A 13,193-nucleotide genomic window follows, 5' to 3' on the forward strand; every position below is an offset into this window, starting at 1 on the left:
AGTGTGCAGGAGGGTTTCCTGAGACAATATGTGGATAGGTCGACAAGAGGGGTGCCACATTAGATTTGGTACTGGGTAATGGACCTGGCCAAGTGTTAGATTTGTTGGTGGGAGAGCACTTGAGATAGTGGCCACAATTCGGTGTCTTTCACTATTGCAATGGAGAGGGATAGGGCCATACGACAGGGCAAGGTTTATAATTGGGGGAGAGGAAGGATGAGAAAACAAGGTTCAGTAGGGTTGCTTGAGGGTTACAAGGTAGCAAGGAATGAGCTGAAAAAGGGCTTAGGAGAGCTAGGAGGGGGCATGAGAAGTCCTTGGCGGGTCGGATCAAGGAAAACCCCAAGGCTTTTCACTCTTATGGTGAGAAGTAAAAGAATGACCAGAGTGAGGGTAGGACCGGTCAAGGACAGTAGTGGGAACTTGTGCATGGAGTCAGAAGAAATAGGAGAGACGTTGAATGAATACAAAGGTGTTCACAAAGGAGAGGGGCCATGTTTTGGAGGATGAGTGTGTGATTCAGTTGGGTAGGCTGGAGGAGGTAGATGTTCTGAGCAAGAATGTATTAGCAATTTTGAAAAACCGGAGGGTTGACAAGTCCCCTGGGCCAGATGGGATATATCCAAGGATTCTTTGGGAGGCAAGGGATGAGATTGCAGAGCCTTTGGCTTTGATCTTTGGGTCCTCGCTGTCCACGGGGATAGTGCCAGAGGATTGGAGGGTGGTGAATGTTGTTCCTCTGTTCAAGAAAGGGAATAGGAATGACCCTGGTAATTGTAGGCCAGTTCGTCTTACTCCGGTGGTCGGTAAGATAATGGAAAAGGTCCTGAAGGATAGGATTTATGACCATTTGGAAAGATGCAGCTTAATCCGGGATAGTCAACACGGATGTGTGAAGGGTAGGTCTTGCCTCACAAATTTGATTGAATTCTTTGAGGAGGTAACTAAGTGTGTAAATGAAGGTAGAGCAGTTGATGTCATATACATGTATTTTAGTAAGGCGTTTGATAAGGTTCCCCATGGTCGACTCAGGAAGAAAGTAAGGAGGTGTGGGATAGAGGGAAATTTGGCCAATTGGATAAGTAACTGGCTATCACATAGAAGACAAGAGGGTGGTGGTGAATGGAAAATGTTCAGACTGGAGACCAGTTACCAGCAGTGTACCACAGGGTTCAGTGCTGGGTCCTCTGCTATTTGTGATTTTTATCAATGACTTGGAGGAGGGGGCTGAAGGGTGGGTCAGTAAATTTGCTGATGACACCAAGATTGGTGGAGTAGTGGATGAGGTGGAGGGCTGTTGTAGGTTGCAAAGAGACATTGATAGGATGCAGAGCTGGGCCGAAAAATGGCAGATGGTGTTTAACCCTGGTAAGTGCGAGGTGATTCATTTTGGTAGAAAAAAATGCAGATTACAGGGTCAACGGCAGGGTTCTGAGGAAAGTGGAGGAACAGAGCGATCTTGGGGTTCATGTCCACAGATCTCTGAAGGTTGCCACTCAAGTGGATAGAGCCGTGAAGGAGGCTTTTAGTGTTTATTAACAGGGGGCTTGAGTTTAAGAGCCGCGGGGTTATGCTGCAACTATACATGACCCTGGTGAGACCACATTTGGAGTAGTGTGCAGTTCTGGTCACCTCATTATAGGAAGGATGTGGAAGCATTGGAAAGGGTGCAAAGGAGATTTACCAGGATGCTGCCTGGTTTGCAGGATAGGTCTTTTGAGGAAAGGTTGAGGGAGCTGGGGCCTTTCTCTTTGGAGCGGAGGAGGACGAGAGGCGACTTAATAGAGGTTTATAAGATAATGAGGGGGATAGATAGAATGGACGTTCAGAGACTATTTCCTCGGGTGGATGTAGCTGTTACAAGAGGGCATAACTATAAGATTCAGGGTGGGAGATATAGGAGGTATGTCTGAGGTAGGTTCTTTACTCAAAGTGATTAAGGTGTGGAATAGACTGCCTGCTGTGATAGTGGAGTCGGACACTTTAGGAACTTTCAGGCAGTTATTGGATAGGCACATGGAGCACACCAGAATGACAGGGAGTGGGATAGCTTGATCTTGATTTCGGACAATGCTCGGCACAACAGCGAGGGCCGAAGGGCCTGTTCTGTGCTGTACGGTTCTATGTTCTATGTTCCATGTGTTCTAAATTGAATATGGGCAAGAGCGTGGTTTTTGCGATCCAGGCAAGGGGGCAGGAGAGGAGATTGAGGGAGATGCCTTTCAAGGTGGTTGAACGGAGTTTTAGGGACCTGAGGAATCAGGTGGCACAGGATGGGGGCCAGCTTCACAAATTAAATTTTGTCAGATTAATAGAATAGATGAAAAGGGACCTCTGAAGGTGGGACGTGCTCCCACTGTCATTGGCGGGGAGGGTCCAGACTGTGAACATGACAGTCCTCCCGAGGTTTCTGTTCGTTTTTCAGTGTCTTCCAATTTTCATCCGGACCGTTTTTTAGGAAGATGAATGCGGCGACCTCGGATTTTGTCTGGGCCGTTAAAACACTGCAGGTGAAGGTGGTGCTACTTGAGCGGGGGCGCGGGGAGGGGATGCTGGCCCTTCCAACTTTATCAACTATTACTGGGCAGCTAACATATCGATGGTTACGAAGTGCGTAGTGGGGGAGGGGTCGGTGTGGGAGCGGGTAGAGGCGGCATCTTGCAAGGGCACGAGTCTGAAGGCTTTGTTAATGGCACCTTTGCCGTTCTCGCCGGCTCAGTACTCCACAACACCGGTGGTGGTGGCAGTCCCGAGAGTGTGGGGACAATGGAGGCAGCACATGGGACTGGAGGGGGCATTGGTGTGGTCACCAATCTGTGACAACCACCGGATCGCTCCGGGGCAGCTGGACAGGAGCTTTAGGAGGTGGCAGCAGGCAGGGATTGAGAAATTGGGAAATCTTTTTATTGAGGAGAGTTTCCCGAGTTTGGAGGAGCTAGAGGAGGAGTTTGAGTTGCCAGGTAGGAATGGGTTCCGGTATTTGCAAGCGTGGGATTTTGTTCGTAGGCAGGTCCCGGGCCTCACACTAAGGGGCTATAGGATGAGGAGATGTCAAAAACAGGGGTTGGGAAGGGGAAGGTCTCGGAAATACAAAAGGAACTGACGGAGTGGGAAAGGGTTTGAATAGGGGAGGTGAAAAGGAAGTGGGAGGAGGAGTTAGCAGTGGAGTTGGAAGTCGGGTTATGGGAGGAGGCCCTGAGGAGAGTTAATGCATCCTCGTTGTGTGCCAGGCTCAGCCTGATCCAATTTAAGGTAGTCCACAGGGCTCATATGACTGTGGCCCAGGTTGTGAGCAGGTTTTTTGAGGAGGTGGAGGACAAGTGTGGGCGATGTGGGGGGGGGGGGGTCTTTCTGTTTAAAAGTGTTAAAATTATAAATGCCTTAATAAAATATTTTCTAAAAAGAAATTGTTTTTCACAATGATATGCGTGACTGTAGTTCAGAAATTATAAGATCCATGGAAGTGTGTGAATACTAACAGGGGTGACTTTTGCATTAGTTGGCTGGCTTCACCATCATTGAGGATGGGGATATTTTCGGAGACTCATCCTCTAGTTAGTTGTTTAATTATCCACCACATTCATGACTTGATGCGTCAGGACTGCAGAACTTTCATAGAATCCCTACTGTGCAGAAGGAAGCCATTCGGCCTATTGAGTCTGCAGCGGCCCTCTGAAAGAGCATTTTGCCCACTCTCGTGCCCTAACCCCACCTAATTTTATCATGGTCAATCCACCTAACCTGCACATCTTTGGACTGTAAAAAACCAGAGCGCCTGGAGGAAACCCACGCAGACATGAGAGAAAGTACAAACTTCACACAGTCACCCAAGTCCGGAATTGAATCCAGGTCCCTGGCACTGTGAGGTAGCAGTGCTAACCACTGTGCCATCATGCCACCCCGAACTTTGATCTAATGCATTTTGTTCTGTACATAGCATGCTGCTTCTGCTGTTTAACATGCATATCATCCCGTGTTGTAGCTTCATCAGGTTGGCACCTCACCTTTAGCTGGTGCTGTTCTTGGCATGCCTTCCTGCACTTGCAGGACTCTATCTTTAAAAACAGTGGAGAGTGAGGGCAGCACGGAGGCACAGTGGTTAGCACTGCTGTCTCACAGCGCCGAGGTCCCAGGTTCTCCCAGTGTTTGCGTGGGTTTCGCCCCCACAACCCAAAGATGTGCAGGGTAGGTGGATTGGCCACGCTAAAAATTGCCCCTTAATTGGAAAAAATGAATTGGGTATTCTAAATTTATTGAAAAGTAATAAAAACAGAGTGAACTTAATGTAAACAGTAGGACTCACCCTCCAATCCTTGCGGTTCTAGTGGAATGGTGTACACATAAATATAAGATTTCAATTTCTCTTGTTCCACAGCCTGTGTGTCAAGAGTCACACTTTCTCCCAGGGCCAGGATTTCGTAGGTAATAAAGATGCAGCTGCTATTTGTAAGCAAGAAATGACAGATTAATTAATTTCAACACACTCTTTTCAATGCCTACGTGCTTACGTTAATCATCCAATCAATTTGTAATAGCTTGCATAACTACATGTTAGCTTTCTGTGAGCTCATTTACATTCTTGAAAATGCAACAAATTAAAATGGTCCTTCAGTGCTTGAAACCAAGGCCCAAGTAAATCATTGCAAACTGGAGTTTTATATACTTCAATATGATCCCAATACATAGAAAAGTAACTTCAAAACTTTAAAGGTAGCCAAGGCATAGAATATGGGGGGGGGGGGCTTCAATTTCCATATCTTGACTTCACCAATCTAGGGCAGCATGGTGGCGCAGTGGTCAGCACTACTGCCGACGGCGCCTGGGTCAATGTCTGTGTCGTGTTTGTACATTCTCCCGGTGTCTGCGTGGGTTTCATCCCACAACCCAAAGATGTGCAGGGTAGCTGGATTGGCTATGCTAAATTGCCCCTTAATTGGAACAAAAATAATTGGGTACTCTTAAATTTATTTAAAAAAAGACTTCAATCTATTTGTCGTAGGTACATCTTTTCAGAACAGACCTAGCAGATCAAAATTAGGCATCCATGAGGCAATGAGGACACCCAAACATAATCTGTAACCTCATGGTCTGGCATATCCCTCGTTCTACTATTACCATCAAGCCAAGGTCAACCTTCGTCCCATGATAAGTGTAGGAAGGCATGTCAAGAACATCACCAGCCAAGCTAATAGTGAGGTGCCAACCTGACTAAGCTACAACACAGGGTGATATGCATGTTAAACTACAGAAGCAGTATGCTATATAGAGAACAACATGCATTAGATCAAAGCTCTGCAGTTCAGCGCATCGAGTCATGATGGTGATGGATAATTAAACAGCTAACTAGAGGAGGAGTGTCCAAAAATATCCCATTCTCAATGATGGTACAGCTGGAAAGCCAATACAAAAGACAAGGCAAAGACATTTGCAACCATTTTAAACCAACGCTGAATGGATAGCCCATCTTGGACATCTTCCGGAGGTCCCACCATCACAGCTGCCAGTCTTCAAACAATTCAATTAATTCCACGTGATATCAAGAAAAGGCCAGGCACTGTACACCAACAAAAGCAATGGGCCTGACAACATCCCAGCTGCAGCACTGAAGGTTTGTGCACCAAACTTAGCTGTATCTTTTGCCAAATTGTTCCAGTATAGCTCTTCTTGATCTGTGTCTGCCAAGGCCAATCTGCATCCAAAAGCAACAGCGATATTGGCCGAGATTCTCCTAGTTCTCAAAGTTGATATCAAAACTCTAGTGTCCTTATAGTACTTTTTGATCACCATGAGAGAGCACCCCAAATTCAAGCTCGACAAAGGAGATGCACTTTAGTAAGCAAGTGTCAAGTATTCTGGCAACATGACAGACACAACTGAGTTGTGACTGTCTCAATATGGTCTGGAGACTTGGCATGCTAGCTCAGGTGAGAGCCTGATATTTTGCCCTGCCATCTGATCTTCAAAAGATTCCAAAGGCAGCTCAAGTGAAAGTCGCTGAGCTTTGTGGTGTGACATTAGTGCACAGGTCAAGCTTCGCACGAATAGAGCAGAGTGAGTAGGACTGTTGCTCTCCAGACTCGTGTTAGTCAGCAGATTCTGAAGTCTGCTGAAGGCTGTACATGCTTTGGCAATTCTTTTATGTGTTTTGTGATCAACACAGACAGCTGAATAGAGCGTGCTGCTGAGATAAGTGAATATATCCATCACTGACAAGTTCTGGTCATGGACTGAAACCTTGGGTTTCGGTTGGGCGCGGAGTAGGTTGGTACATTACTTCAATTTCTGATGTGCTGATTGTAAGACTTAAGTTGTCACATGCATTGAAATATGAGTCAATGTTACACTGCACGTCAGCCATCAGCAAACAGGAAACCGCGAGGGATGTCCTTTGATACCTTGGACGCTGCCTGGAGTCATCTCAGATTGAGCAGCTTCCCATCAATGTAACACCTGATTTTGATGCCAGGATCACAATCATGGAAGACATTGAAGATTATGAAAAACAGAGAAGAGGGTTAGCGCTAGCATGCAGCATTGTTTAACTCCAATAGCAACTCCATTAATTAAGCATGCCATCATGGAATTGTCAAACCATTGTGATAAATTTCTCACACCAGTCAAATTTGTCCATTACCTTCCAAAGGCTCTCACAGCTGACGGTATCAAAGGTCTTGATCAGGTCAACAAGTGCTGTGTGAAGGTCCATTCTTGTAATTTCTCCTAAACCTGTCCAACTGTAAACGCAATATCAGTGGTTCCTCAACCTTTTCTGAAATTCACTGACTCTCTGGCAGCAGATGTAGGTCGAGATATTACACCAAGTAGTTCAGAAAGATTCTAGCGAAGATATGGCCTGCAATGGAGAGGGATGGCTTTCCTCCACCGTTATTGCAAGATTGGCTCATTCCTTTCTGTTGTACAGGTGGACAATGGAGGCATATTTGTATCCTTGCCAGATGGCTCCTTGATCCCATAAAGGCTGATAGAGTTCAGTGAGCTTTTGCTTTTTGACCAGGCATTGACCTTCAACCTTATAACCATAGAAACAATACAGAGCAGGTGGGGCCATTCGGCACATCATATCCATGCCAACTCGGACACCTAGGTGCCCTTTCTAATCTCATCATCCTGCACACGGCCCATAGCCCTGGAGCTTAGAGCACTTAAGGCTCTAAGCTCCAGGTACATTTTAAAAGAGTTTAGGATCTCTGCCTCCACCACCAACTCAGGCAGTGAATTCCAGACTCCTACCACCATCTGCATAAAAATTTTTTTCCTCAGGTCTTCACTCATCTTTCTTCCACTTAGCTTGAATCTATGACCCCTGGTTTTTGAACTCTTTGCCAAGGGAAACAGTTTCCTCCTGTCTACTCTATCTCTACCCCATAATTTTCTATACGTCAATCATGTCACCCCTCGGCTGGGACAGCATGGTGTGCAGTGGCTACCACTGCTGCCTCACGGAACCGAGGTCCCAGGTTCGAACCCGGCTCTGGGTCACTGTAGGTGTCGAGTTTGCACATTCTCCCCGTGTCTGCGTGGGTCTCACCCCCACAACCCAAAAGATGTGCAGGGTAGGTGAATTGGCCACGTTAAATTGTCCTTTAATTTGAAAAAAAAAGAATTGGGTACTCTAAATGTATTTATTTGGTTTTAAATGTCACCCCTCAGCATTCTCTGTTCCAAGGAATACAATCCTCCTCGCAGCTATAAGCCTCAGGTAGGATAACATTATGTCCTGGAGCTTTAGCATGAGACAGGCGTTTGATTGAATTTGTTATTCCTAACTGCATGGGAGGGCTATTGAGAGATCAGTTGTTGGCAACCTGTTGATTACTCCTTCATTGATGGATGAATGCCCATTGAGGATGTGGTTAAAGTATCCTGCCCATTTTTCAGAATTTGGGCCTTGTTTGTGAGGAGTGTTGACCCCCCCCCGGCACTAAAAATTGGGGATGGAGCAGTGCACTTGTGCCGCTAGGCAGATCTCAGGACATCGTGGAATCTCTTCCAGGCTTTGTGGTCCACATATGACTGACGTTCGCCTGCTTTCTGTGTCTTACCTTGGGAAGTCCGAAGGATATTTCCATCAGCATTGTGCTTGGATAGTGATATCTTGTAACTGAGGTAAACACTATAGGGGCGTTGTTTCTCCCCAGTAGTTTCTGGATTACCTCATTGTTTTCATTGGACCGATTTTGAAGCATACAAGAGAGCTAGAGCAGTGGAGGCAACTACATAAGAACCACAAGAAATAAATATGAACAGAAGTAGGCCGTTCAGCCTCTCAAGCCTGCTTCGCTATTCAATAAGATCATGGCTGATGCAAAATTCCTTCTGCGCAATTCCTGCCCTTTCCCCGCAATCCTGGATTCCCTTATAGATCAAGAATCTATCTCAGCCTTAAATATGCCTATGGACTCTGCCCCCACAGCTTTCTGTGGCAAGGAGTTCCAAAGACTCAGAACCCTCTCAGAGAAGAAATTCCTCCTCACCTCAGTCTTAAATTGGCACCTGTTTATTCTGCAGCTATGGGCTCAATCCTCCAGCCACGCTGTACCGGAAAAGCAGCTCAGCATGGCCGTTGAAAGCCGGAGACCCGGCTCACAATGCCTTGCGAGACGTTGCAAGGTGAATCCTGCCCACAATGGGTAGGATCACTTTTTAGCAAATCCACATATTAAAGCAAGGCAGTAAGCTGGTTAGGCCAGCATTTATTGCTCATCCCCAGTTGCCCTTCAGAAAGTGGTGGTGAGTTTGTTTTTTTAATTTCGCATACCCAATCATTTTTTCCAATTAAGGGGCAATTTAGCGTGGCAAATCCACATACCATGCACAGTTTTAGGCTGTGGGTGCGAAACCCAAGCAAACACGGGGAGAATGTGCAAATTCCACACGGACAGTGACTGAAAGCCGGGATCGAAGCTGGGACCTAGGCGCTACTCACTGCGCCACCGTGCTGCTCCTGCGAGTTGCCTTCTTGAACTGCTGCAGTCCTGGAGGTGTAGGTACACCCACTGTGCTGTTCGGGAAGATATTCCAGGATGTTGCCCCAGCGACAGTGAAGGAGTGGCGATATATTTCCAAGTCAGTGTGGTGAGTGACTTGGAGGTGAACCTCCAGGTGGTGGGGTTCCCAGGTATCTGCTGCTCTTGTCCTTCTCGGTGGTAGTGGTTGTGGGTCTGGAAGATGGTGTCTGAGGAACTTTGGTGAGTTACTGCAGTGCATCTTGTAGATGGTACACACGGCTGCCACTTTTTGTCGGTGGTGGAGGGTTTGAATGTTTGTGGAAGGGGAGCAATCAAGCGGACTTTGTCCTGGATGGTCTTGAGCAACATTGAGTGTTGTTGGAGCGGAAATCATCCAGGCAAGTGGAGAGTATTCCATTACACTCTTGACTTATGCTTTATAGATGGTGGACATGCTTGGGGTGGGGTGGGGTGTCAGGTGGCGAGTTACACGCCGTAGATTCCTAGTCTTTGACCTTTCCTGGTAGCCACAGTATTAATGTGGCTAGTCCATTTCAGTTTCTGATCAATGGTAACCCCCAGGATGTTGATTGTGGGGGATTCAGCGATGGTAATGCCATTGAATGTCATGGGGCAGTGGTTAGATCCTCTCTTGTAGATGGTCATTGCCTGGCACTTGTATGGTTCGAATGTCAGCCCAAGGAACCAGATTAGGAAGTTAGAGGTCAGTAAAGAGGCAGCAACTAAAGCCAGTAAGGTACTAGATAATAAACTCTTCAAGGGGAAGAGTAGACAGAGAAGAGATGAAGAATGCAAAGGGACAGGTGGTCTGAGGTGCATTTGTTTTAATGCAAGAAGTGTAGTAGGTAAGGCAGATGAACTCAGGGCTTGGATTAGTACCTGGGAATATGATGTTATTGGTATTACTGAGACTTGGTTGAGGGAAGGGCAAGACTGGCAACTAAATATCCCAGGGTATAGATGCTTCAGGAGGGATAGAGGAGGAGGTAAAAGGGGTGGAGGAGTGGCATTACTGGTCAGAGATGATATCACAGCTGTGATTAAGGAGGGCACGATGGAGGATTCGAGCACTGAGGCAATATGGGTAGAGCTAGGAAATAGGAAGGGTGCAGTAACATTGTTGGGACTTTACTACAGGCCTCCCAAAAGCGAACGTGAAGTCGAGGTACAAATACGTAGACAGATTATAGAAAAATTTAGGAGCAATAGGGTGGTCATGATGGGAGATTTTAACTTCCCCAACATTGAATGTAGTGTTGGAGGTGTAGATTGAGCAGAATTTGTAAGGAGCATCCAGGAGAGTTTTTTTTAGAGCAGTATGTGAATAGTCCAACTCGGGAAGGGGCCATACTGGACCTGGTATTGGGGAATGATCCCGGCCAGGTGGTTAAAGTTTCAGTCGGTGATTACTTTGGGAATAGCGATCACAATTCCGTAAGTTTTAGAATACTCATGGACAAAGACGAGAGTCGTCCTAAAGGAAGAGTGCAAAATTGGGGAAAGGCCAAGTACAACAAAATTCGGCAGGAGCTAGGGAATGTGGATTGGGAGCAGCTGTTTAAAGGTAAATCCACATTTGAAATGTGGGAGTCTTTTAAGGAAAGATTGATTAGAGTGCAGGACAGACATGTCCCTGTGAAAATGAGGGATAGAAATGGCAAGATTAGGGAACCATGGATGACGGGCGCAACTCTCAAAGGCGCAATAAAGAGGACTAAAAGGGGTCATGAAATATCTTTGGCCAACAGGGTTAAGGAAAATCCCAAAGCCTTTTATTTATATATCAGGAGCAAGAGGATAACTAGAGAAAGGATTGGCCCACTCAAGACAAAAGAGGGAATTTATGCGTGGAGTCAGAGGAAATGGGTGAGATTCTTAATGAGTACTTTGCATCAATATTCACCAAGGAGAGGGACATGAAGGACATGAGGCTCGGGATGGATGTTTAAATACTCTAGGTCAAGTCGGCATAAGGAAGGGGGAAGTTTGGGGTATTCTAAAAGGCATCAAGGTGGACAAGTCCCAGGTCCGGATGGGATCTATCCCAGGTTACTGAGGGAAGCGAGGGACAAAATAGCTGGGGCCTTAACAGATATCTTTGCAGCATCCTTGAGCACGGGTGAGGTCCCGGAGGACTGGAGTATTGCTAATGTTGTCCCTTTGTTTAAGAAGGGTAGCAGGGATAATCCAGGGAATTAGAGACCCTTTTTAGCTTGACGTCAGTGGTAGGCAAACTATTGGAGAAGATACTGAGGGATAGGATCTATTCACATTTGGAAGAAAATAGACTTATCAGTGATAGGCAACATGGTTTTGTGCAGGGAAGGTCATGTCTTACAAACCTAATAGAATTCTTTGAGGAAGTGACAAAGTTAATTGATGAGGGAAGGGCTGTAGATGTCATATACATGGACTTCAGTAAGGCGTTTGATAAAGTTTCCCATGGCAGGTTGATAGAAAAAGTGAAGTCTTATGGGGTTCCGGGTGTACTAGCTAGATGGATAAAGAACTGGCTGGGCAACAGGAGACAGAGAGTAGTGGTGGAAGGGGGTGTCTCAAAATGGAGAAAGGTGACTAGTGGTGTTCCACAGGGATCCGTGTTCGGACCACTGTTGTTTGTGATATACATAAATGATCTGGACGAAGGTATAAGTGGTCTGATTAGCAAGTTTGCAGATGATACGAAGATTGGTGGAGTTGCAGATAGCGAGGAGGACTGTCAGAATACAGCAAAATATAGATAGATTGGAGAATTGGGCAGAGAAATGGCAGATGGAGTTCAATCCAGGCAAATGCGAGGTGATGCATTTTGGAAGATCTAATTCAAGAGCGGACTATACGGTCAATGGAAGAGTCCTGGGGAAAATTGATGTACAGAGAGATCTGGGAGTTCAGGTCCATTGTACCCTGAAGGTGGCAATGCAGGTCGATAGAGTGGTCAAGAAGGCATACAGCATGCATTCCTTCATCGGATGGGGTATTGAGTACAAGAGTCGGCAGGTCATGTTACAGTTGTATAGGACTTTGGTTAGGCCACATTTGGAATACTGCGTGCAGTTCTGGTCGCCACATTACCAGAAGGATGCGGATGCTTTAGAGGGGGTGCAGAGGAGGTTCACCAGGATGTTGCCTGGTATGGAGGGTGCTAGCTATGAAGAAAGATTGAGTAGATTAGGATTGTTTTCGTTGGGAAAGAAGGAGGTTGAGGGGGGACTGGATTGAGGTCTACAAAATTGAGAGAGATATGGACAGGGTGGATAGCAACAAGCTTTTTCCAAGAGTGGGGGTGTCAATTACAAGGGATCACGATTTCAAGGTGAGAGGGGGAACGTTTAAGGGAGATGTGCGTGGAAAGTTTTTCACGCAGAGGGTGGTGGGTGCCTGGAACGTCTTGCCAGCGGAGGTGGTCGAGGCGGGCACGATAGCATCATTTAAGATGCATCTAGACAGATACATGAATGGACAGGGAACAGAGGGAAGTAGATCCTTGGAAAATAGAAGACAGGTTTCGATAAAGGATCTGGATCAGAGCAGGCTGGGAAGTCCGAAGGGCCTATTCCTGTGTTGTCATTTTCTTTGTTCTTTGTTTGTTATTGTCCAGGTCTTGCTGCATTTGCACATTATCTGAGGAGTCATGAATGGTTCTGAACATTTTGCAGTCAACCGCAAACATAGAATCATAGAATTTACAATGCAGAAGGAGGCCTTTCAGCCCATCGAGTCTGCACCAGCACTAGGAAAGAGCACCCTACTTAAGCCCACACCTTCACCATATCCCCATAACCCAGCAACCCCACCTAACCTTTTTGGACACTAAGGGCAATTTAGCATGGCCAATCTGCCTAACCTGCACAACTTTGGACTGTGGGAGGAAACCGGAGTACGCGGAGGAAACCTACGCAGACACGGGGAGAACGTGCAGACTCCACGCAGACAGTGACCCAAGCTGGGAATCGAATCTGGGAACCTGGAACTGTGAAGCAACTGTGTTACCATGCCCCCCATATTTTGGAAGATGCTCACAAAGTTAGTTGGGGGAGGAAGAGAATGACCTACCCACTTTCAAGCTGGATGGGGCCCACCGGTCACTCCAGCCGAAACCACGAGCAAATGAGCCACCAAGAGCTGTGATTGTCTGCTTTCGCAGTTATCAGATGAAGGAGAAGGTCTCGAGATGGGCCAAGCAGAATCGGGAGGCAAGGT

The 13,193-nt window shown here is 46.6% G+C and overlaps 1 protein-coding gene across 8 annotated transcripts in view; it reads right to left on the minus strand.

Moving 5' to 3' along the window:
* Window positions 1-13,193, minus strand: part of serac1 (serine active site containing 1) — a 256,450-nt gene that overhangs the window by 225,259 nt on the left and 17,998 nt on the right. For 7 of the 8 annotated variants that reach the window (XR_011945462.1, XM_072502719.1, XM_072502689.1 and 4 more), the window contains exon 3: window positions 4,304-4,440. Coding sequence is in view for 7 of the 8 variants with exons in the window: in XM_072502719.1 (XP_072358820.1) it covers window positions 4,304-4,440 (137 nt within the window). In the remaining variant the exon portion in view is untranslated. The remainder of the gene's footprint in view (window positions 1-4,303; window positions 4,441-13,193) is intronic. The other variant, XM_072502673.1, reaches the window with a different exon arrangement.

Source organism: Scyliorhinus torazame, chromosome 1 (genome assembly GCF_047496885.1).
Source record: "Scyliorhinus torazame isolate Kashiwa2021f chromosome 1, sScyTor2.1, whole genome shotgun sequence".
NCBI lineage: Eukaryota > Metazoa > Chordata > Chondrichthyes > Carcharhiniformes > Scyliorhinidae > Scyliorhinus > Scyliorhinus torazame.